The sequence below is a fragment of the Miniopterus schreibersii genome, assembly GCF_964146895.1.
Source record: "Miniopterus schreibersii genome assembly, chromosome: 12".
Classification (NCBI taxonomy): domain Eukaryota; kingdom Metazoa; phylum Chordata; class Mammalia; order Chiroptera; family Miniopteridae; genus Miniopterus; species Miniopterus schreibersii.
This window is the reverse complement of record NC_138112.1, coordinates 63,268,748-63,287,589: the sequence shown is the minus strand read 5'-3', so window position 1 is coordinate 63,287,589 and position 18,842 is coordinate 63,268,748. Positions and strand designations below refer to the sequence as shown.

Genomic DNA, 18,842 nt, shown 5'->3' with positions numbered 1-18,842 from the left:
GAGGGGCGCGCGTAGCTGGGGTCCCCGACGCCCGGGTGGTGCCCCCCGTGCGTCCTCGTTGGGTGGCGGCCCCGGGCGGGCGGCGCGGCCCCACCGGGATTGGCTGCTTCCCCGTGACATCACGCGGCTCGGGAAAAGTGCGAGCGTGAGCGCGAGTCGGAGCCACAGCGCCCGGAGCTGCGGGCGGAGCAGGGGCCGCCCCTCGGCACCCCGTCCCCGCCCCCGGCCTGCAGCCCGACCGGCCGCCCCGCCCGCTGCCCGCGGGGCGCCTCCTATCCCGCCGTCTGTCAGGTGCGAAGGGAGCGGGGCGGAGGTGTCTGGTAAGTGACTTCCTCGGTAGCGCGGGGGCGGGGGGGCTTGGTTAGGGTGTAGGGACCGGGGCTTCCGGACCCTCCGAGGTTCCTCAGAGGCGGGTCCGACTGGGACACGGCCCCAGGCTTCTTCGGGGCGGGCGCGCTGCTGGGCGCCGCAGAGGGCACAGCTGGAAGGAAGGCGGGTGTCCCTCGGAGGTTCCTGCAAGTGCGCCTCTGGGAAGGAATGGACATTCAGGATGTCGGTAGGGTGTGCCCGCTCACAGCCCCACGGAGGCAGGGGCGGCCGTCGGGGGCAGGACCCCGCGCTCCAGCCCTCCCACTGGCAGCTCTGCAGGGCGCCGGGCGCTGGAGCCCCAAAGAGCCTTTTTCCCGCCCGTGTCCCCGCTCCCCGGCGCTGCCAACCCACTCTTGGCCATGGAGTCCTCCATCAGCGACCTTGAACCCCGACGGAAAGCACCCCTGCCCTCGTCTGGCTTCCCTCCCCCACTCCGGGACTCCCCCTCGCTGGTGCCCAGGCCCAGAGCCCTGGCGATCCAGCGTTAAACCCCGAGCCCTTTGGTTGAAGTGTCAGGCACAATTTCAGTGCCAAGTCCCCTGCACCCCTTCTCTCTCCCTTGAATTCCTGAGTGTCCTCTCTCACCCCAGGGACAGAGCCAACGGCCACAGCGTTCCCGGAGCCCTAGAGTGAAAGCCTAAGGACCCACCCCTACCCCCACGGTGTCCAGAGCACGCGCTCCCGTTTGGCCCGGGAAAGGGGGATGGGGGAGCTCGGGGACCCGGCGAAGCACGGTGCCCACGCCCAGAGGCTGCAGGAACTGCGTGCTAAGGGGCTGGTCGGGGGCGAGGCACAGGGCCCCATCGACCACCAGGGCAAAGTCGAGTTTCCAGATGGCCCCGTAATAAGTCCCAGCCGGGTCCTAGAGGCCCACCCAATCCCTGGGCTTTTGAAACCGGGTGTCCACTCTAGACGCGAGGGCTAAACGGTGTTTCTCCCCGGGGTCAGGGTTAGGAGCGCGGGAGAAGAATCTTACACTTTCCTAACCCAAGCCCCGCCTGGGCCTCCGGGTTACGGGGTGCTGCCGGCGCCCCTTGGCGATAACACGCAGCAGGAACGCTGAGCCGAGCCTGGCGTCCCGCAAGGCCAAGCGGGGGACTTCAGCGGCGGCCCCTCGGCAGAGGTCAGTCCTAGGCTGACTCCACACCGAAGCGCTGGGGGCACAGCACTACTGAGCGCTCAGCTAACACAATGCCCCAAGGCCTGGGGGCTGGCGCAACCCAGAGCTGTCTTGCGGGGACCCTTCCCCACCCACAGGCGGGGCGAGATCCCTTCGCCGGCTCTTGGCCGGACTTCATCCGAGCTCAGCCAGCCAAAGTCTGGGTTGAATCTCCCGGCAGAGGCGTTTGCAATGTGGCAGGTCACTTAGTGTCGGCCCTGCATTTGTTCGTGTACCCAAGCTCACAGGCACAGGCACAACCGAACCGTGGGCAACCGCCAGACCACAGCACTCCAGGCACACGCACGCATGCACATGCACGTGTGCACATGGCACGGACATGCTCACGCGCGCACGGGGCGCACTGGTATCCAGGCGTGGCTGAGCGCGCACACCCGCACATGCGGACAGCTACTACCTTCTACTCGCGCTCCCCTGTCATCACTCGCAACCAGAACTCGCACTCGCCTTCCCGCCCACGCGTTCCTCGCCGAGTGCCGGGTGGAATCGGGCGCCCTTAACTTTCCCGCCGCTGAACCCCGTGCGGAGCCGAGGGCAGCTCCCTGCCTGGGGCCCCTCTGTGCTCACGGTCTTCTCGGAGTTGGGGGCGGTGGCCAAGAGCTGCGGGCTGCGGGCTGCGGGTCCGGAGCGGGCACCCAGGGGCCGACATTGCCATCTAGCGGCGCCTACAACCCTGGGCGGGGCTGCCCGCCTGGCTGGATCCCAGGCGGATCCCTGGAAGCACAGCAGCGAGAGTTCAGGTCAGGGTGTCGCCGAAGACTCGGAGGAGTTCAGAAAGATAGCTGGGTGGCGCGCGGGGAGACGCCGCGTTTCGCCCTGTCTGCAGCTGGCAGCTTCCCCAAACGGGCCCAAGGCGGGACGAAACCACCGACCACCTCTCTGGAGACACGATGTCCCCAGTGGAGACAAGAGATCTCTTCTGGGAAAGCTAAGTGGGGAAGGCGGCAGGGAATGGGTGGGGACCCTACCTAAGCCTCCGCCGACCTACCCCTAGTTGTGTGGTTATAAAGGGGAGAGAACAGAAGTAGGAAATAAACTCTAAGGCAGAATTTGGGGTTGAGAAGGTGTCTCCTGGGCTCTAATTCTACCCCCACCCATACTTACACACTGGCTGGCGTTGGGCAAATTAATTAACATTATCATCATCTGTAAGAAGAGGATACTAATATTACCTGCCTTTTCAGGCGGCTGTAAGGATTAAACCAGACAACCTATATACAAAGCTCAGAGGGAGTCCTGATTTATTGTCAACGCTCAATAAACAAGAGTGATTACGTTTTTCCTGTTTGGCACCTCCAGCCCCTTTCTGACCTTGCTGGCCTGTGTCCTGGTCCTGAGGGGCTAACACCATGGTTTCCTTGGGGCTGGCTGGCACATCACTCCTGCCCACCTTGAGCCTGCCTGCCTGCTGTGTCTGGGGAGGGCAGCCTCTCCGAGCTGAAGCTTCAGCCCTCCCAGCTCAGAGGGTGATCCCTGAGGTACTGTTTCAGTGACTCTCGGAGCTGAGGGGCTATCAGACACCTGGGGAGGGGGCGTTATCTGGTCTTTGCCCTTGACTCGTTTATGACCTTGGGGGGGGGGGGGTGACGCCACCCATCTCTGAGCCTCTCCCTCCAGTGAACCAAGGATTTCGGCAGGCGAATTCAAACTACCAGGCCAGGAGGCTGGGTCTGTGTCTGCCATGGTGGATTAGGGGGGCTGAGGCCAGGCTTGGGGGGTCACCGGGGACTTGGCTCCAGCCTCCAGTGCGTTTTCATGCTGGAGATGGAGTTTAGTTGCTGATCCCCACAGCTGCTCAGGTGGGAGGTTGCCCCGAGCCGAGCCCTCTCTATTTAGCAAATGAGAGAGGTGCAGGAAGGTGAGGTGGCCTGTGAGAGGCCGCATAGCTAGATCCCCACTGGCCGCGAAGCTGGGCTGCAGTGACAGTGCTCGTCCCTCCCTCCCTCCCTCCACACCCGCTGCCTCTCCCTCGCGGATTCTCACAGACGCAAAGAACTGCGTATATGACAGTGGCTGGTGGTGCTGTGATGGGCCCGGCGTGTGTGCAATGGTGCGCGTGTTGGCGGGTGTGAAGGAGCTGGGCAGAGCGGCTGCCCTGGCACAGCGCACTGGGTGTGGGCCTCCCTCCCAAGTTTGGGAGAGGAAGAGGGGAGCCTGGGTGGGAAGGAGCACAGGCTCAGGGCAGGGGCCTTATTTTGGGGGGACCCCAGCTGGTGGCCAAGGGATGCCCTCAGGGGCAGGGCACAGGCTCCCCTGCAGCAACCCCTCTCTTCACTCTTCCCCCTGGGGCTGTCACCCTTTGGGTTCTCCTAGAGGCCTTGGGGCTGACCCTGACCCCTGGGAAGCCAGGTGTGTCTTTCCTCAGTTGATGGGCCCTTTGGGCTTCTGATGGCCCCTGGTTGCTGACAGACCCCAGCTACCCTGCACCTCGCCCCCAGGCCCTGGGGTGGGGTGAGGGCTCTGAGAGAGACCCTGTGCTTCCCTGAGCCTCCCTGCGTGGCACTCTCCCCTCCTCCCAGCTCCCAGCTCCCAGCTCCCAGCTCCCAGCTCCCAGCTCCCAGCTCCCAGCTCCCTGCCACCGCCTCTGGTCCTCTGGGAGGCCTTCCCCCAGGTGGCATCACCAGCTCCTGTGACTCTTTGCACCTCCCCCTCCCAGAATTCTTAGCTCTGCGGCAGCAACATGGCGTAAAGGAGCTGTGGGACCTTGGTCAGGCTAACACCTCTGTGCCTCAGTTTCCTCATCTTAAGCAGTAAAAAATAAGAGCATCTGTCTCACAGGTTTGTCGTGAGGATGAAATGAGTTAATCCTTATAAAAAGTACTGAGAGTGGAGAATGAATGTTAGCTGCTGATACATACGCCTGCCTCTGTCCCCAGGACCTCCGTAGGGACTGGAGAGCAGGTCCCCTGGTAATGTTTGCTTAAGAAATGATCAAAGGGCTGCCCTGGGCAGTGAGCTCAGTGGTTAGAGTGTCGACTTTTGGATTGAAGGGTCTCAGGTTTGATTCCTGGTCAAGGGCATGTATCTGGGTTGCAGGTTCGATCCCCTGGTCAGGGCACATGCGGGTGGCAACCAATCGACATGTGTCTCTTTCACATCCATGTTTCTCTCTCTCCTCTCCCTCCCCCCCCACACTTCCACTGTCTCTAAGTATCAATGAAAGAAAATATCCTTGGGTAAGGAATAACAACAACAAAAAATGATAAAAAAAATAATGAATACTTCTGACCAGAGCCACACGCTGACTTCTGGGACCACTCATCCTCTCTCCCCCTCCCTTCCCTGGGTCCCACCCACACTGGCCCTCTGTTCTTGCCTCACACATGCCTCAGGGCCTTTGCTCTGGCCATTGCCCTTGACTAGGCCACTTTCTGAAGCTCTAACATGGCTGCCTCCTTGCCATCATCTAAATCACCTCCTTGGGCCCCGCTGGCATGGCTGAGCAGTTGAACATTGACCTAGAATCCAGGAGTTTTCGAGGTTCGATTCCCGGTCAGGGCACATGCCCAGGTTGCAGGCTCGATTCCCAGTCGGGGGTGTGCAGGAGGCAGCGGATCAATGACTCTCATCATTGATCTTTCTCTCTCTCTCTCTCCCTTGCTCTCTCTGAAATCAATAAAGACATTAAAAAACAAAAATCACCTCCTCGGGGAGGCCTTCACTGATCACCCAGCAGGGGACATCCCTGTGGGTCCTGATCCACTCTCTGTGCCATCTCCCTGCCTTGTTTTCTTTCTAGCACGTTTTTGTTGTTGCTCACTTGTTTGTAGATCTCTCCTGATCGATTGTAAACTCCGTGAGAGTGAGGCCTGTGTGTGTCTCACTCACTTCTGTAACTGCAGCACGAGTGCTCACTCATTACATAATGCACGGCCCTAGCTGGTTTGGCTCAGTGGTTAGAACGTCGGCCCTCAGACTGAAGGGTCCTGGGTTCGATTTTGACCAAGGGCACGTACGTATCTCACTAGCAGGCTGGATCCCTGGCCCCGGTGAGGGTACATGCGGGAGGAGGTAACCAGTCTGTCTCTCTCTCTCCTCGATGTTACTCTCTCTCCCTCCCACTCTCTCTAAAAAGCAATGGAAAAAAATATCCTCTGGTGAAGATTAAAATAAATAAATAGCCCGGCCGGCGTGGCTCAGTGGTTGAGCGTCAACCTGTGAACCAGGTGACGGTTCGATTGGGGTCAGGGCACAGGCCCCAGTAGGGGGCGAGCAGGGGGCGGCCAATCGATGACTCTCATCATTGATGTTTCTCTCTCTCCCTCTCCCTTCCTCTCTCTGAAATCAATAAAGAGGTATTTTTTAAAAAGAATGAGAGTTTAATGAGGGAACAGAGCAAAAAACAAAACAAAACCGGTCACTGTATAATAACAAAAGAAACACAAAATTTAAAAAATAAAATAAAATAAAATAAATAAATAAAGCAGGAACAAATGAGAAGGTGATAGGACAGAGTTTCCTAAGGTCCTGCAGGATGAAGTCCTCTGGCCCCGTGAGTCCAGGGGCCCCACGTTTCCCCTTTAACTCCCCTCTCCTCTCCGCCCCCAGACACTGCCCACCCGGGACGAACCGAAATGGCCAACTTCACACCGGTCAACGGCAGCTCGGCCAACCAGTCCGTGCGTCTGGTCACAGCAACCCATAGCCGCTACGAGACGGTGGAGATGGTGTTCATCGCCACGGTGACGGGCTCGCTGAGCCTGGTGACGGTGGTGGGCAACATCCTGGTGATGCTGTCCATCAAGGTCAACAGGCAGCTGCAGACGGTCAACAACTACTTCCTGTTCAGCCTGGCGTGCGCCGACCTCATCATCGGCGCCTTCTCCATGAACCTCTACACCGTGTACATCATCCAGGGCTACTGGCCCCTGGGCGCCGTGGTCTGCGACCTGTGGCTGGCCCTGGACTACGTGGCGAGCAACGCGTCGGTCATGAACCTGCTCATCATCAGCTTCGACCGCTACTTCTGCGTCACCAAGCCGCTCACCTACCCCGCCCGGCGCACCACCAAGACGGCCGGCCTCATGATCGCCGCCGCCTGGGTCCTGTCCTTCGTGCTCTGGGCGCCCGCCATCCTCTTCTGGCAGTTTGTGGTGGGCGAGCGGACGGTGCCAGACAACCAGTGCTTCATCCAGTTCCTGTCCAACCCGGCGGTGACCTTCGGCACCGCCATCGCGGCCTTCTACCTGCCCGTGGTCATCATGACGGTGCTCTACATCCACATCTCCCTGGCCAGTCGCAGCCGCGTCCACAAGCACCGGCCCGAGGGCCCGAAGGAGAAGAAGGCCAAGACCCTGGCCTTCCTCAGGAGCCCCCTGATGAAGCAGAGCGCCCAGAAACCCCCGCCAGAAGCCGCTCGGGAGGCGCTGCGCAACGGGAAGCCGGAGGAGGCCCCGCCGCCCGCCCTGCCACCCCCGCCACACCCCGTGGCCGACAAGGACACTTCCAACGAGTCCAGCTCAGGCAGCGCCACCCAGAACACCAAGGAACGGCCAACCACAGAGCTGTCAACCGCAGAGGCCACCACGCCCGCCACGCCTGCCCCTCGCCTACAGCCACGGGCCCTCAACCCAGCCTCCAAATGGTCCAAGATCCAGATTGTGACGAAGCAGACAGGCAACGAGTGTGTGACGGCCATCGAGATTGTGCCTGCCACGCCGGCTGGCATGCGTCCAGCAGCCAACGTGGCCCGCAAATTTGCCAGTATTGCCCGCAACCAGGTGCGCAAGAAGCGGCAGATGGCGGCCCGGGAGCGCAAGGTGACACGGACCATCTTTGCCATCCTGTTGGCCTTCATTCTCACCTGGACGCCCTACAACGTTATGGTCCTAGTGAACACCTTCTGCCACAGCTGCGTCCCCGAAACTGTGTGGTTCATTGGCTACTGGCTCTGCTATGTCAACAGCACCATCAACCCTGCCTGCTATGCCCTCTGCAATGCCACCTTTAAAAAGACCTTCAAGCACCTGCTGCTATGCCAGTATCGGAACATTGGCACTGCCAGGTAGGCAGGCAGGGGTGCCATAGGAGGTGCTGGTGGTTGCGTGTGTGTGCTGGCGGACCACATGGCTCAGCTGCTGTGGGCAAGATTTGGAGGCACCTCTCCATGTTCACGATCACTGAAGGGGAGAACTGAGGTCCCCAGACCCTGTGAGGCTCAGGAAGCTCTGGCTGGATTCAGAGAGACCAGCTCTGCTCAGGCGAGAAGGGTCAGCCCCAAGAAGTATCCGAACCAGGACAGCCTGGCCAGTCTCTTGCCCTGCCTCAGGGAGCTGGGGGGCACTGGCCTTCATGGGCACCTGCCCCGCTATGAGCAACCAGTGTGACTGGAAGAATGGACATCTGGAGGGGAGCAGAAGCCCAGGGCCCCCTTGGAGGAGCAGAGGCCAATGCTTGGGAAAAGAGGCTCGGGAAGGGAAGAGTAGTGTCCCTCACTGTTGTAATCGGTGCTTTCTGCCCCCCTGCAACCCGCATGTAGGCTCAGCCCCCTCCTCCCAAATCCCACTCCAGGGGTAGAAATCTCCCCTTGCTGCAGCTACTCAGCCAGGTACTGGTTGGATGGGTGGGTGTGCAGGCAGAGTGGGCTCTGGGGCACCCTCTCGCCTTCCGAAGCACAGCCCTGGTCAGTCAGGATGGACCAGCAGGAGGTCCAGCCTCCTTGGTCCCAGGGGTCCCAGCCTGAGCACGGATCAGTCCACCTGATTTTTTAAAAATCTATCTTTATTGATTTTGGAGACAGGAAGGGAGAGGGAGAGATAGAAACATCAATGATGAGTCATTGATCAGTTGCCTCCTGTACGGCCCCTACTGGGGATCCAGCCCCAAACCCAAAGATGTGCCCTGACCAGGAGTCAAACCGCAAACTCCTGGGTCGTTGGTCGATGCCCAACCACTGAGCCACGCTGGCCAGGCTCTGATTCTGAAGAGCCCTCCCACTTCCCAAAGTGGAGGGCTTGACCCTGGTCACACATAAGTGAAGGCGGGGCTGTGGAGGGCAATGTTCCAGTGGCCTCTGTAGATGGCTAGGGAGGCCTGGGTCACCAGAGACAGAGATGGACTTCGCCCGCACAGACTTCAGTGCCAGTGGAGTGGGGGGTTAAGGCTGGCAAGCACCCCCATCTTTTTTTTTTTTTTTTCTTAAATATATCTTTATTGATTTCAGAGAGAGGAAGGGAGAGGGAGAGAGAGAGATAGGAACATCAATGATAAGAGAGTCATTGATCAGCTGCAGCCCGCAACCCGGGCATGTGCCCTGACCAGGAATCAAACCCTGATCGCCTGGATCCTAGGTCGATGCTCAACCGTTGATCCACGCCCGGCCGGGCACCCCCATCTTTACTCTCCCGGTGGACAGAACTTTCCTGATTGGCAGTGGGCTGGACCAAAGGACCTTTGCCTGGGAGTGTCGGCTATAGTGTCTTGTGGGTTCCCTCCCCCAGCCTTGGTGAGACAAGGACTGAAAGGCTCAGGGGACTTGGTGGGGGCCCCCTTTCGTGGGTCAGTAAAGCCATCTGGAAGAAATTTTCATGACTGTCCTTTTTCCATGAGCTGCCAGGAGCACCAAGCCCCCAAGAAAGCCACCTTTCCCTCCAGCCTTCTCTCCCTTCCACACTCTCCCACTCCCAACAAATTACCACAGCAAACTCCCCAGGAAGGGGCTTTTATATATTAAAAAAAAACAACAAAAAAAACTTTTATTGGGAGAAAATGAGTTTATTTGTTTCTTAGTAATGGCATCATTGTGGGTAAGAAGAAAAGGGGCACAGGAAGGAAGTCCCTCTGGGGGAGGCTCAGGCTGCCCAGAATCCCTTGTCCCTCCCCACTTTGGGCACTTGGGGGTGGGGTGGGGGAGGAGAAGGGAAGAGGCAGGGCGTGATTGATAAAGCTGACGTAAGAAAAGGCACTGGCGGGTTATATCTTGGGCCTGTGGGAGGGGGGCGTGGGCCCGGGCTCTTTGGCATTCAGGCCTGGTCGCTAGTCCTTTCCCTTCCCTTTCTTGGCTGTAAAACAAGAAAGAAAGACTGCGTTAGGAGAGCTCAGGTGACTCAGGAACGACCCCTCTATACATCAGGGAGAAGAAAATTCTGCACCCTAGTGGTTCTCAATCAGGGGACACGACAGCCCGTGGGACAAGGCAGCCATTCCCTGCGGGACCTTTCCCACTCCCCCCACTTCATCTTTCCCTGGGGATCGGTCGTCTTCAAGTTCCCTCCAAGTCCTGGCCCCCAAAACCCAGGACAACAGCCTCCACCTCATCTCAGAGGTGGCTGATTCACCTCTGCCGGGTTGGCCTCCCGGGTTGCTGGGAATAAAGTAATGGGCAGAGAAAGTGTGAACGGTGAAGTCCTTCCAAGCTAGAAAGGGCAGAGCCGGCCAGATGCTCTTCAGGGTGGGCAGGGGGCAAAGCCAAGCCCTCCCAGACCTGCCCTGGACTCTAAGCCAGATGCCCCAACAGAGCAGTGTGACTGTCCTTACTGGGGCCACAAGGATTTACTGTCTCTTGAGCACCATGGGTGGACCTCAGTTCCTGTCCACCTGAGGTGTCTACGGGGGAAAACAGTGCTGAGATGTCCAGAAGTCTCACCAGGGCCTCAAACCTCAGGCTTAACCATTCCCCTCCCAGGGGGGGCAGCCCCTGCCAGACCCCACCCCGCTCCCCTGGGCTGACCTTTGGCCTTGGCTTTGGTCTTGGGGGTACAGGGCTTGGTGACGCGGATGGTCTCCTGGCACTGGGCATTGTACCGCGCCTTCTTCAGGGTGCCTTGGCGGGCTTTGGTGCCCGAGCCCCCATCACACGATCCCCAGCTCTCAAACTTGTACTTGCAGTCGGCTGGCAGGAGGGTGCCCAGGGTCAGAGCGGGGCGGCTGTGGCCTCGCTCCACAGGTCCGCCCGGGCGTCGGCGAGGCTGCGCCCCCTTCCCTGCCCTCCGCCTGCGCCCCACCTCACCTCCAAACTCCTTCTTCCAGTTGCATGGCACCCGGCACCGGATGCGCTGCGTCTGGGCCCCGCAGGCACCTTCGCGGAAACCCGCCCCGCAGTCCTTGCTGCTGGGGGTGCAGGGCCCCCAGGTCCACTCCGCGCACTCGCTCCCCGGGCCGCCCTTCTTCACTTTGTCTAAAATGCACGGGAACAGGGCTCAGGACCCGGGGCACCTAGAGATCCACTCGGGGGCCCCTTCCTGGGGTCCCGGGCTCGGAACCCAGGCGGCCAAGCCCCGGGGCTGCCGGCTCGCCTGCCCGTGTCCAGCCCTCCTTCAGTCCCCCAGACCTCACATCACCTTTCTTCTTGGTCACCGCGGAGGGGAGCGCCAGCAGGGTGAGGAGGGCCAGGAGGAGGAAGCCTCGGTGCTGCATCCTGGGGGGGAGCACGGGTCAGCGCCTCCCGCCCGCCCCCTTCCCCACCGGGGAGCCACGTGCACGGACCTCCCGCCAGCTTTCCCATTCTCCAGGCCCAGAGGATCGGGCCGCTCCGCCGGCGGCGGGAGAACTTGAGGGGCCGACCCCTTGCCGCCAGCCGGGGCGCAGAGCCGGGGGCGTCTCCGGGGGGATGCTCGGACCCCAGGACGCAGCTCAGACCCCCCGGCCCCAGCCCCTGGGTGAACAGCCGCCCCTCCCGCCCCGCGCGCTCACTCGCTCGCTGCCCACGATGCTTCGCTCCCTCCAGCGCCCGCCTGTCCTGCTCCGGCCGCCGCGGCCCCTTTTGTCTCCAGAACCGGTCTGAGCCGGTCACATGGGCCCCCGCCCCCTCCCCGCCCCCACCACCGAGGAAGGGCCCGCCCCCTCCCCTCAAACCCGCGCCGCCCCCCGACCCCGGCGTCCCCGCCTCCACTCCCTCCGCGCGCTCCTGGCGCCGCCACCCGGCTCCCCGCCGCCCGTCCCGCATCCTCGCTTCGCTTCGCCCCGCCGGTGCTCTCCGCTCTCGGACGCCTGGGTCCGTCCTGCCCTGTGTCCCCCGTACCCGGCCCCAGGCCCAACTTTACATCCCCGCCCTCTGCCCCCTCCCGGGGGCCGTCCCTGCTCCCCGAAGGACACGGGCCTCCCTGCGGAGCCTTCGGTGGAGACCGAGAGGGGCACCGAGTCCCGGGCGTCCTGCGCCCGGCGCGGGGTCCGCGTCCAGCTTGGGAGCGGCTCCGTCCCGAGCCCCGGTCCGCTTACTCCCGTCGAGGTCCCGCTCCGCCCCCCGGGGCCTGCTCAACCCCCAGCGCCCCGACGCTGCTGGGCGGGCACGTCAGCCCCTCGACAGCTTCGCCAGATGTGCAGTGTTGGGGGCCTGGGGCAGGAGTCCCCGAGGAAGCCCAGGGGTGGGGTGGGGGGGGGCGCTGCGCCTCCCCTGGAGCGCAGGTTTGCGGGGTGGGGGAGGTGGAGGAGGAGCCCGCAGGCCTGGATTTGGTGACTTGGGAGCTGACAAGAGCCGTTTGAGAAGTTCCAGACCCGGCCTCGGCGGCTGCAGCACATGCCCCCCCTTCTGACCCTGGGAGCTCGGGGATCACCGCATCCGAACCCCCTAAACAGCGAGAGCAACAGAGGCCTGGGGGAGGGGGCTTGCCCAAGGCCACAGGGCAAATTGACCGAAGTAGCCAGTCCTCGACCCTGCCCCACCTCTTTCACTTTCATTGTTGTCCCAGAGGAAAGCGGGAAGCCGGTGGAACCCAGCTCCTCCCCCGGCAGCCGGCGGAGGTCGGGCCTAGGGCAGCCCTGGGATCCGCCCCCCCCAATGAGACCCAGGACCCCCAGAGAAGGATCTGGGTCCATGGCATCCAGGCCCCCTACTTAGAGGTTAATCCAGAAGAAGACCCCGCTGCTGCTCTAAGACCTCTGTCTCCCGCAAAAAAAGAAACACAGAAAAGAAAAAAAAACCATTTTACTGAGTCACACCCAGCTGTAAACAAGTCACCGTGAGAGCCCCACCCCAACCCCCAGGCCACACAGTCCTTGACAAAATGACTGGGGAACGTCAGTGGGGTAGGTGCCAAGCAGGGCAGCGGGCAGGCAAATGCAGCAGGCTCCAGGTTTCTGGGAGGAAGCCCTGGGAAGAGTGGTGTCAGAGTAGGAGTGGGACTGAGCTTCCAGGACCCTCAGAGTAGGGGCCCTTGAGGACCAGGTGGCTTAGGAAGGCTCCCTGACAGAGCTTCAAGCCCCTCTGCCCTCCTCCTCTGGTCCCTAAACTCTAGGGAGGGCACCCACCGAGAGTGAGGGCTGCCCTGCAGTGGCCCAGCCCCAGCTCCCAGAAGGCCTGCCCAGTCCAGTCCAGTTTCCTGCTCTCCTGTGAGCCTCCAGGTCAGGCCAGGGCTCAGGGGCACAGGTGAGATGCTCCAGCTCCTCAGAGTCCAGCCCTAGTTTGGGTGGCTCCTCAGGGGACAGCAGGGGCTCCTTCCCTGGGGCATGGGTCCCCCCGTGGCTGCCCAACTGGAATGTGGCAGTGAGGTGGGTGAGGAGGGGGCTCCTGCTCTGGCTGGTGCTGTCCCTCTTCAGCATTGGCCTCAGCTACACAGCCGTCTCCTGGTCCTCCCGCTGGATCATCTGGTAGTGCTGCCGGTTCTCCAGGTAGGCGGCCAACTCCGTGTCCTGAGCCTTCTCTGCCCGCTGCCGGGGAGTGTCGCCCTGGAGGAGGGAGGAGCTGTGATGGGGCTTAGGAGAGGGCAGGCCCTCTTCCCGCGGGCTGCCGGTGGGGGAGGGAAGGCCCAGCAGGCCGGCCAGGCCAGCCCCACCCCTGCTGGCTCAGGTTTCTTAAGGTTGAGGAACAGCTTCAAATCCCCAGAGGTGGCCCTCGCCTGAGGCTCCCCTCACAAGGGCCGAGTCTGGGGGAGCACTGGCTGGGGGCTTCGTGGACTCCCTGCCTGCCCTGCCGGTCTGCTCACCTGCTGGTCTGTCTTCATGAGCGAGGCCCCTGCCTCCACGATGTAGTGGCAGATGGTGCGCTGACCCAGAGCGGCGGCCTGGTGCAAACAGGTCTCCCCGCTGGGGGAAAAGGGGCTGGCTGTGGACCCCATCCAGTCCTCTAAGCCCTCCCATCTGTCTCCCCAGGACCATCAGAAAGGACAGGAAGTTTGGGGCCCAGGGGTAAGGGAGTGTGGCCCAGAGGATGACAGATGTGGCAGGGTTTGGGGTTTATGGGCTCCCACCAGACCAAACATGAGGGGTCAGATGAAGACTGGGCCGTTTCCAGGGTAACCAGGGTCCTGCACTGCCAGATACTCACTTTTCCTCTACAGCGTCAAGGATCTCTTGAGGGGCTGCAGGAGAGGGGAGGGGCAGTTCAGATGCCTGGCAGCCTCTCCTCCTCCCACCTTGGCTCAGCCCAGGGTGCCCCAGTGGCACAGCTTACCGTGGTCCAGCAGGTAGCGGACCACTTCCTTGCTGCCACTGCTGACTGCATGGTGCAGGAGTGTGCGGCTCTGACCATCCCGGTGCATGAGGTCACCCCCAGCTCGGTGCAGCTCCTGGAGCTGAGGGCAGGAGGCAGAGCAGGGCTGGGGTTCCTCTGGCCTACCCTCTCCAGCCACAGAAACGCCCCCCAACTCACACACAGGCCACAGGCCTGACACTAGTGCTCATACACATTACTCTCTAGGGGCCGCTGGGGGTCTTCCTGGAGCATCAGGGCCTATCTCACCCAAAGTGCCCATGGACTCCCCGGGAGCACTGACAACCAGGCCCTGGAGCCTGCAGTTCCTCTAACACTCGCTCCTTTCTGAGCACCAGGGACAGGCAGACTGAGCTAGGAAGCCCCTAGGAAGGAACACGGATTGTGGGCTGGACAGGGGAAAGGCAGAATGGGACAATCACCACAGAGACCCTGCTGAGGGCAAGATGATGACAGATGACTGCACCTGAACAGGCAAGCTCATGGCCCACCCAGAGGCACCACTCTCAGTGCCTGAGGGGGCTGCCAAGGGCAAGTAGCTGGAGCCAGGGCACTAGTACCTTATAGAAGTCGTTCCTCTTGGCAGCCTCAACCAGCTCTTCACCTGCAGGGACACCTGCCTGTTACACTCCAGGGCTGGAGGCCTGGGCTCGTGTTGGGGGGGGAACATACAGAGAAGGGGGCTGCTGGGGCATGTGTGCCGAGGGCTGGGCTCATGGTGAATGTAACCACATGGACCTTGACAGTTATGTCTGCGTAAGGCTGTGTACGGCCCCACCTCCCCACCAACCTCATTCCTATGACCAGGGAGAAGCCTCACCTTTAGGGGGTGCAGCATCCCCTGGCAGTGACCTACAAACAGAGCAGGATGAGACGTGACACGGCTACAGCACAGGCCAGCTTATTACCCTCCCAGCCCCAAACAGGGGCACCCTTCAGTCTTTCAACGGTTTATTGAGTGCCTCCTACATATCAAGTGCTGTTCTAGGCACTGGAGATACAGCAGTGAACACCGCAGACGGACAACTGGCTCTCAGGGAGCTTACATTCTAGCCAGGGAGACAAACAAGTAAACAAATAAATAGAGTCTTTTGAGAGCAGGAAGTACTATGAAGAATATGAGATGGACAGGGTAGTGTAATTGAACAGCAACTTCAGACAGGATTCCCAGGAAGACTTCCCTTGGGGGGGAACCCCCAAGTGGAAGTATGAATGAAGGGGGCAGCTCTGTGAAGAACGGGAAGGGTCTGAGGCAGCAAAGGCAAGTGCAGAGGTGGGCAAACTTGAGGCCTCAAAGAACCGAGAGGTGAGCGGGGCTGGACTGTGGTGGTGAAGGAGGAAAGAGGGCAGGCTCAGGCTGTGTACGCTGAAATGACCGCGGGTACTGGGAGAAGTCCTAGGCTGGGGAGCAGGAGAGCTGGAGGCCAGGAGCATGGTGGCTTGGATGGGTGGTATGATCAGGTGGTGGGGAGGGCTGACAGGACTGCTGAAAGGTCAGGTCAGAGCTGGATGGGAGGAGAGTCAGGGAGGGAGCCCAGGTCGCTGGCCGGGTTGAGTTGGTGCGAATGAGTCAGCTGGAGGAGCTGGTGGAGACCACAAAGGCAGCCAGGCGGAGTGTCAGGCTGGCACTCAGGGAAGAGGCTGGGGCTGAAGGTAGGGCTTCGGGAGCTGCTGGCTTATAAGTAGGACTTAAAGCCAGGGGACTGGAGGAGCCTCAGGACTCACCGGGGTGTGGGTGAGCAGGGGGAGGTGGGGAGAGGAGAAGTGGGGGTTGGGAGGTCAGGCCGGGCCGATGCCCCCAGCAGCTCTGGGTCCAGGATATAGATCTCGTCCTGTGCAATCTCAGTCACATAGTTGAGGTGTTCCTGTGGGTAGTGAGGCCACGGCTGAGGGTCAGGCTGAGGTTCACAGCCTTCCAGGGCAGCAGGTGGTAGGGTAAAAGGGCCACAGGGCTAGCAGACTTGGAGAAGCCTCTGCTATGGGTGTGAACACTGACAGGCAGCCAGACAAGTGGCCCTGCCAGTCCCTCTTCCCCTCACCTCTCTATTCACCCCTCCTCTTTCCCACCACCCAAGCCCAGGCACTGAGCTTTGTGTATTGGGCCCACCAGCTTGCCAGTCCCTTCCCACTGATAAACCTTTTCCCAGGCAACCTGGCCCCTGGCCAGATGTGCTTTTTCCTTCTGTGTCTCCCTGGATGGCACCTGCACTTTGAGGCCCTCTCACCCCACCCAGCAAGACCAACTCTGGGTACACAGCTCCCTTTTCCTGTGGGTACCGTCCCTGTGCACCCCAGTCTGGAGGGCAGGGCCATGCCCTATCCATGGACATGGGTGATGTGAACGCACTATAGAATATGAGAATGAGGTGAGCCTGTCTTTGGAGAGGTGGGCTAATGAGAGAGGTGATGCCAGGTGCCCTGGAACCAGCTCTGGATAGAGTAGGACTGCGAGTGCTCACCTGGGCCCGGTCAATCCTGTAAAAGCGGCTGGCAGTGGTGGCTGTGGGGAGACAGTGAGTTGGCTGAGGATATAGGGGCCCTTGTCCAAGCCCAGGTCCTCTGCTGCCCTCACCCAGGGCCCCCCATGGAGAAGGCAGGACATGGCCTGGGGCTGCCAGCAGCCGGCCCTTCAGGGGCACTCACCGTCCAGGAAGCACCACTTGGGGGACAGTTTCTGGCATGTTGGGGACATGGCTCCAGCATCTTCGGGCTCCTTTTGAGAGAAGAAAGGCCGGGGCTGGGTGAGGACAGAACTTGGAACAGGAGGAAACAGCGCAGGGCAGGCTTGGGCCCCCGCCTCTGCCCCTCACCTGCTGGAGCCTCTCGATGTGGGCACGGCAGAGCTCTAGGTCACTGTCTCCTGGGACCACCACAGTGCCCAGTGGCACAGCTGGAAGACAGAGCAGGCTGTTAGCAGATGGCTACATCCCGCTGTCCCCACAGGGGACTCAGTGGCTCTTCAGCCCCCCTTTCCCCACCACCCCTCAAGCCCCGCGTGATGCTCACAGGCCTCCTTGAGCTGCTCCTTATCGTAATGCAGGGCCTCATAGTCGTGCATGCTGACCCTGCTCACCTGGATCCGTAGCTGCTCGGGCACTGGCTGCTGGCTGAGAGCAGGGGCAATAAGAGGGAACTCGGCAAGGGCCCCGCCCAGGAACCTAGCCAAGTGTCCCCTCCCAACTGCCCTGGTGCAGAGGGACTGTTAGCCACCTTTCTAGTTGGGGAAACCAAGGCTCAGAAAGGGGCAGAGTCTGGTCTTGGGCCCAGGGCATATGGAGGCTGTGAAGAAAACATACTCGCTGTGCAGGGGGGTGGCACTGCGCCGCTTGGCCTTCTGCACCATGGTGGCCTGGTTGCGCAGGGCGATGCGAATGCGCGAGGCGGCAAGCTTGCAGGGCTCGCCATCCACCTGCACCGGGATGGCCTTGGATGTGGTGAGCACCACCTCGCGGCACTGTGTCAGCCGCTCACCATGCCCGCCCACCTGCAGTGCAGCCTGTGGGTGCAGAGGGCTCAGGTCAGGGGCCAGGGCCGCATGATGGGGCTCCTAGCTCTGCTCCTGCCAGGGAGGCTCTGGCCAGAGAAGAGTGACCCCAACCGGAGGGAGAGTGAGACCCCAGTCAGAGAGGGGAGGTAAGGGCAAGTGCCAGATAGAGGAGATAGGAGTGATTCCCCAGTCAGAGGGGGTTGATGAAAGTGTTCCCCAGTCAGAGAGAGGTTGAAAGATACTCTAAGTCAGGAGACAGTGAGCCCCTAGCCAAAGAAGGGAAGTTCTCTCCCCCTTCCATCTTGGAGCCGTGCTTCTGGGGACTATAGGGACGGGGCCGGGTACAGAGCAGAGCTGGGGCTCCAGGCAGGCCCCAAGCTGGCGCACTTACCAGGGATGTCATGGTGAAGCCAATGACTTCAAGGTAGCCGTCATCATGCCGCTGAGGCTCAAAGTCATGGTGCTCCCCAGGGTGGCCCCAGGGCATGGTGCCTGCGCAGTACCTGGAGGGAGGGAACACGGGGCTTCAGAGGACAGTCTCCTAGGATGGAGACAGCAGGGCACACACCAAGCCTGCCCCTCCTCACCTGGGGATGTTCAGGAAAACAATGCACTGGGGTTTCAGGTCCTGAATCTTGGGGGTCAGGTCAGTTCCATCACACTAGAGGCAGGAATGGGGAGAGAGGTGGGGGTACACATGTGGTGCCGAGGTAGCCTCCCTCCCAGCTGGGCCTGCCCAATCTGCTGGCAGCCTGGTCTGCTCACCACCACTCGGATGTGCTTGGCCAAGTCCCTGGAGCTGCCCATCAGGAAGTCAGAGAAGGCTGTCTGTGGGAGACGGAAGTGTCACTATCTAGTAACAGACCTTCCCTCACCCTGCCTGGCAGGGGCCCTGTGGTCTGGAAGACACAGGTGGGTAGGGGACATGGGTAGCAGAACAGGCGGGCATGGGAAGAGGGATGTTGCTGGGCTGGCAGACCCAGACTCACCCCGGCATAGAACATCTTGTTCCGAAAGCGGCTGTTGAATTTCTCTGGGTTGGCCTCTGGGTGGCGACAAGAAATGGAGGACAGTAAAGTTATTCTGGGAGGGCTGGGCTTCCCAGGCTGGGGTAGTGAGGGAGGGGTGGGAGTAGATGCCTTTTACTGGTTGGGTAAGGCCTGACCCTCTCAGGGACACACTCGTGTCCCTCCCTCCCCAGCCTACCACTGCCTCCTCAGCAGGAGATTGCCAACCTCGAGACTCGTGGAACTCCAGGGTGACGTGGGCATCAAAGCCCAGGCTGAAGTAGTTGTTGAAGACGTCCAGAGGCAGCTGGAAAAAGGTCAAGGACCAGCATGAGGGTCAGGCCTCACAGATACCTCCCTGCTCCAGGCCCAGGCCCAGCCCAGGAGCACCGAGCTTGCTCAGCCCGTGTTTTCAGAGGCCTTTCCTACAGTTCA

General features: G+C 61.1%; 3 protein-coding genes across 3 annotated transcripts in view; 1 reads left to right on the top strand and 2 right to left on the bottom strand.

Annotated features, from left to right (window-relative positions):
* Window positions 1-288: 288 nt before the first annotated feature.
* On the top strand, window positions 289-9,245 carry CHRM4 (cholinergic receptor muscarinic 4). Its single transcript, XM_081153850.1, has 2 exons — window positions 289-320; window positions 6,098-9,245. Exon 2 carries the CDS (start codon window positions 6,124-6,126, stop codon window positions 7,555-7,557), a length of 1,434 nt encoding a protein of 477 aa, XP_081009976.1. The 5' UTR covers window positions 289-320; window positions 6,098-6,123; the 3' UTR covers window positions 7,558-9,245.
* On the bottom strand, window positions 9,242-11,263 carry MDK (midkine). The gene is made up of 5 exons (XM_081153851.1): window positions 11,180-11,263; window positions 10,828-10,904; window positions 10,497-10,664; window positions 10,218-10,379; window positions 9,242-9,549 (listed from the first exon to the last, which is right to left on the bottom strand). The coding sequence occupies exons 2-5, from the start codon at window positions 10,901-10,903 to the stop codon at window positions 9,524-9,526; spliced, it is 432 nt and encodes a 143-aa protein (XP_081009977.1). The 5' UTR covers window position 10,904; window positions 11,180-11,263; the 3' UTR covers window positions 9,242-9,523.
* A 1,133-nt stretch (window positions 11,264-12,396) lies between these two features.
* Window positions 12,397-18,842, bottom strand: part of DGKZ (diacylglycerol kinase zeta) — a 29,255-nt gene continuing 22,809 nt past the window's right edge. The window contains 17 exon segments of the mRNA XM_081154768.1: window positions 12,397-13,150; window positions 13,408-13,507; window positions 13,749-13,782; window positions 13,875-13,995; window positions 14,474-14,517; window positions 14,734-14,765; window positions 15,639-15,778; window positions 16,373-16,413; window positions 16,557-16,626; window positions 16,724-16,803; window positions 16,920-17,020; window positions 17,210-17,409; window positions 17,792-17,903; window positions 17,988-18,061; window positions 18,166-18,228; window positions 18,390-18,445; window positions 18,636-18,714. Of these exon segments, the coding sequence (XP_081010894.1) occupies window positions 13,034-13,150; window positions 13,408-13,507; window positions 13,749-13,782; window positions 13,875-13,995; window positions 14,474-14,517; window positions 14,734-14,765; window positions 15,639-15,778; window positions 16,373-16,413; window positions 16,557-16,626; window positions 16,724-16,803; window positions 16,920-17,020; window positions 17,210-17,409; window positions 17,792-17,903; window positions 17,988-18,061; window positions 18,166-18,228; window positions 18,390-18,445; window positions 18,636-18,714 (1,464 nt within the window). The 3' untranslated portion in view covers window positions 12,397-13,033.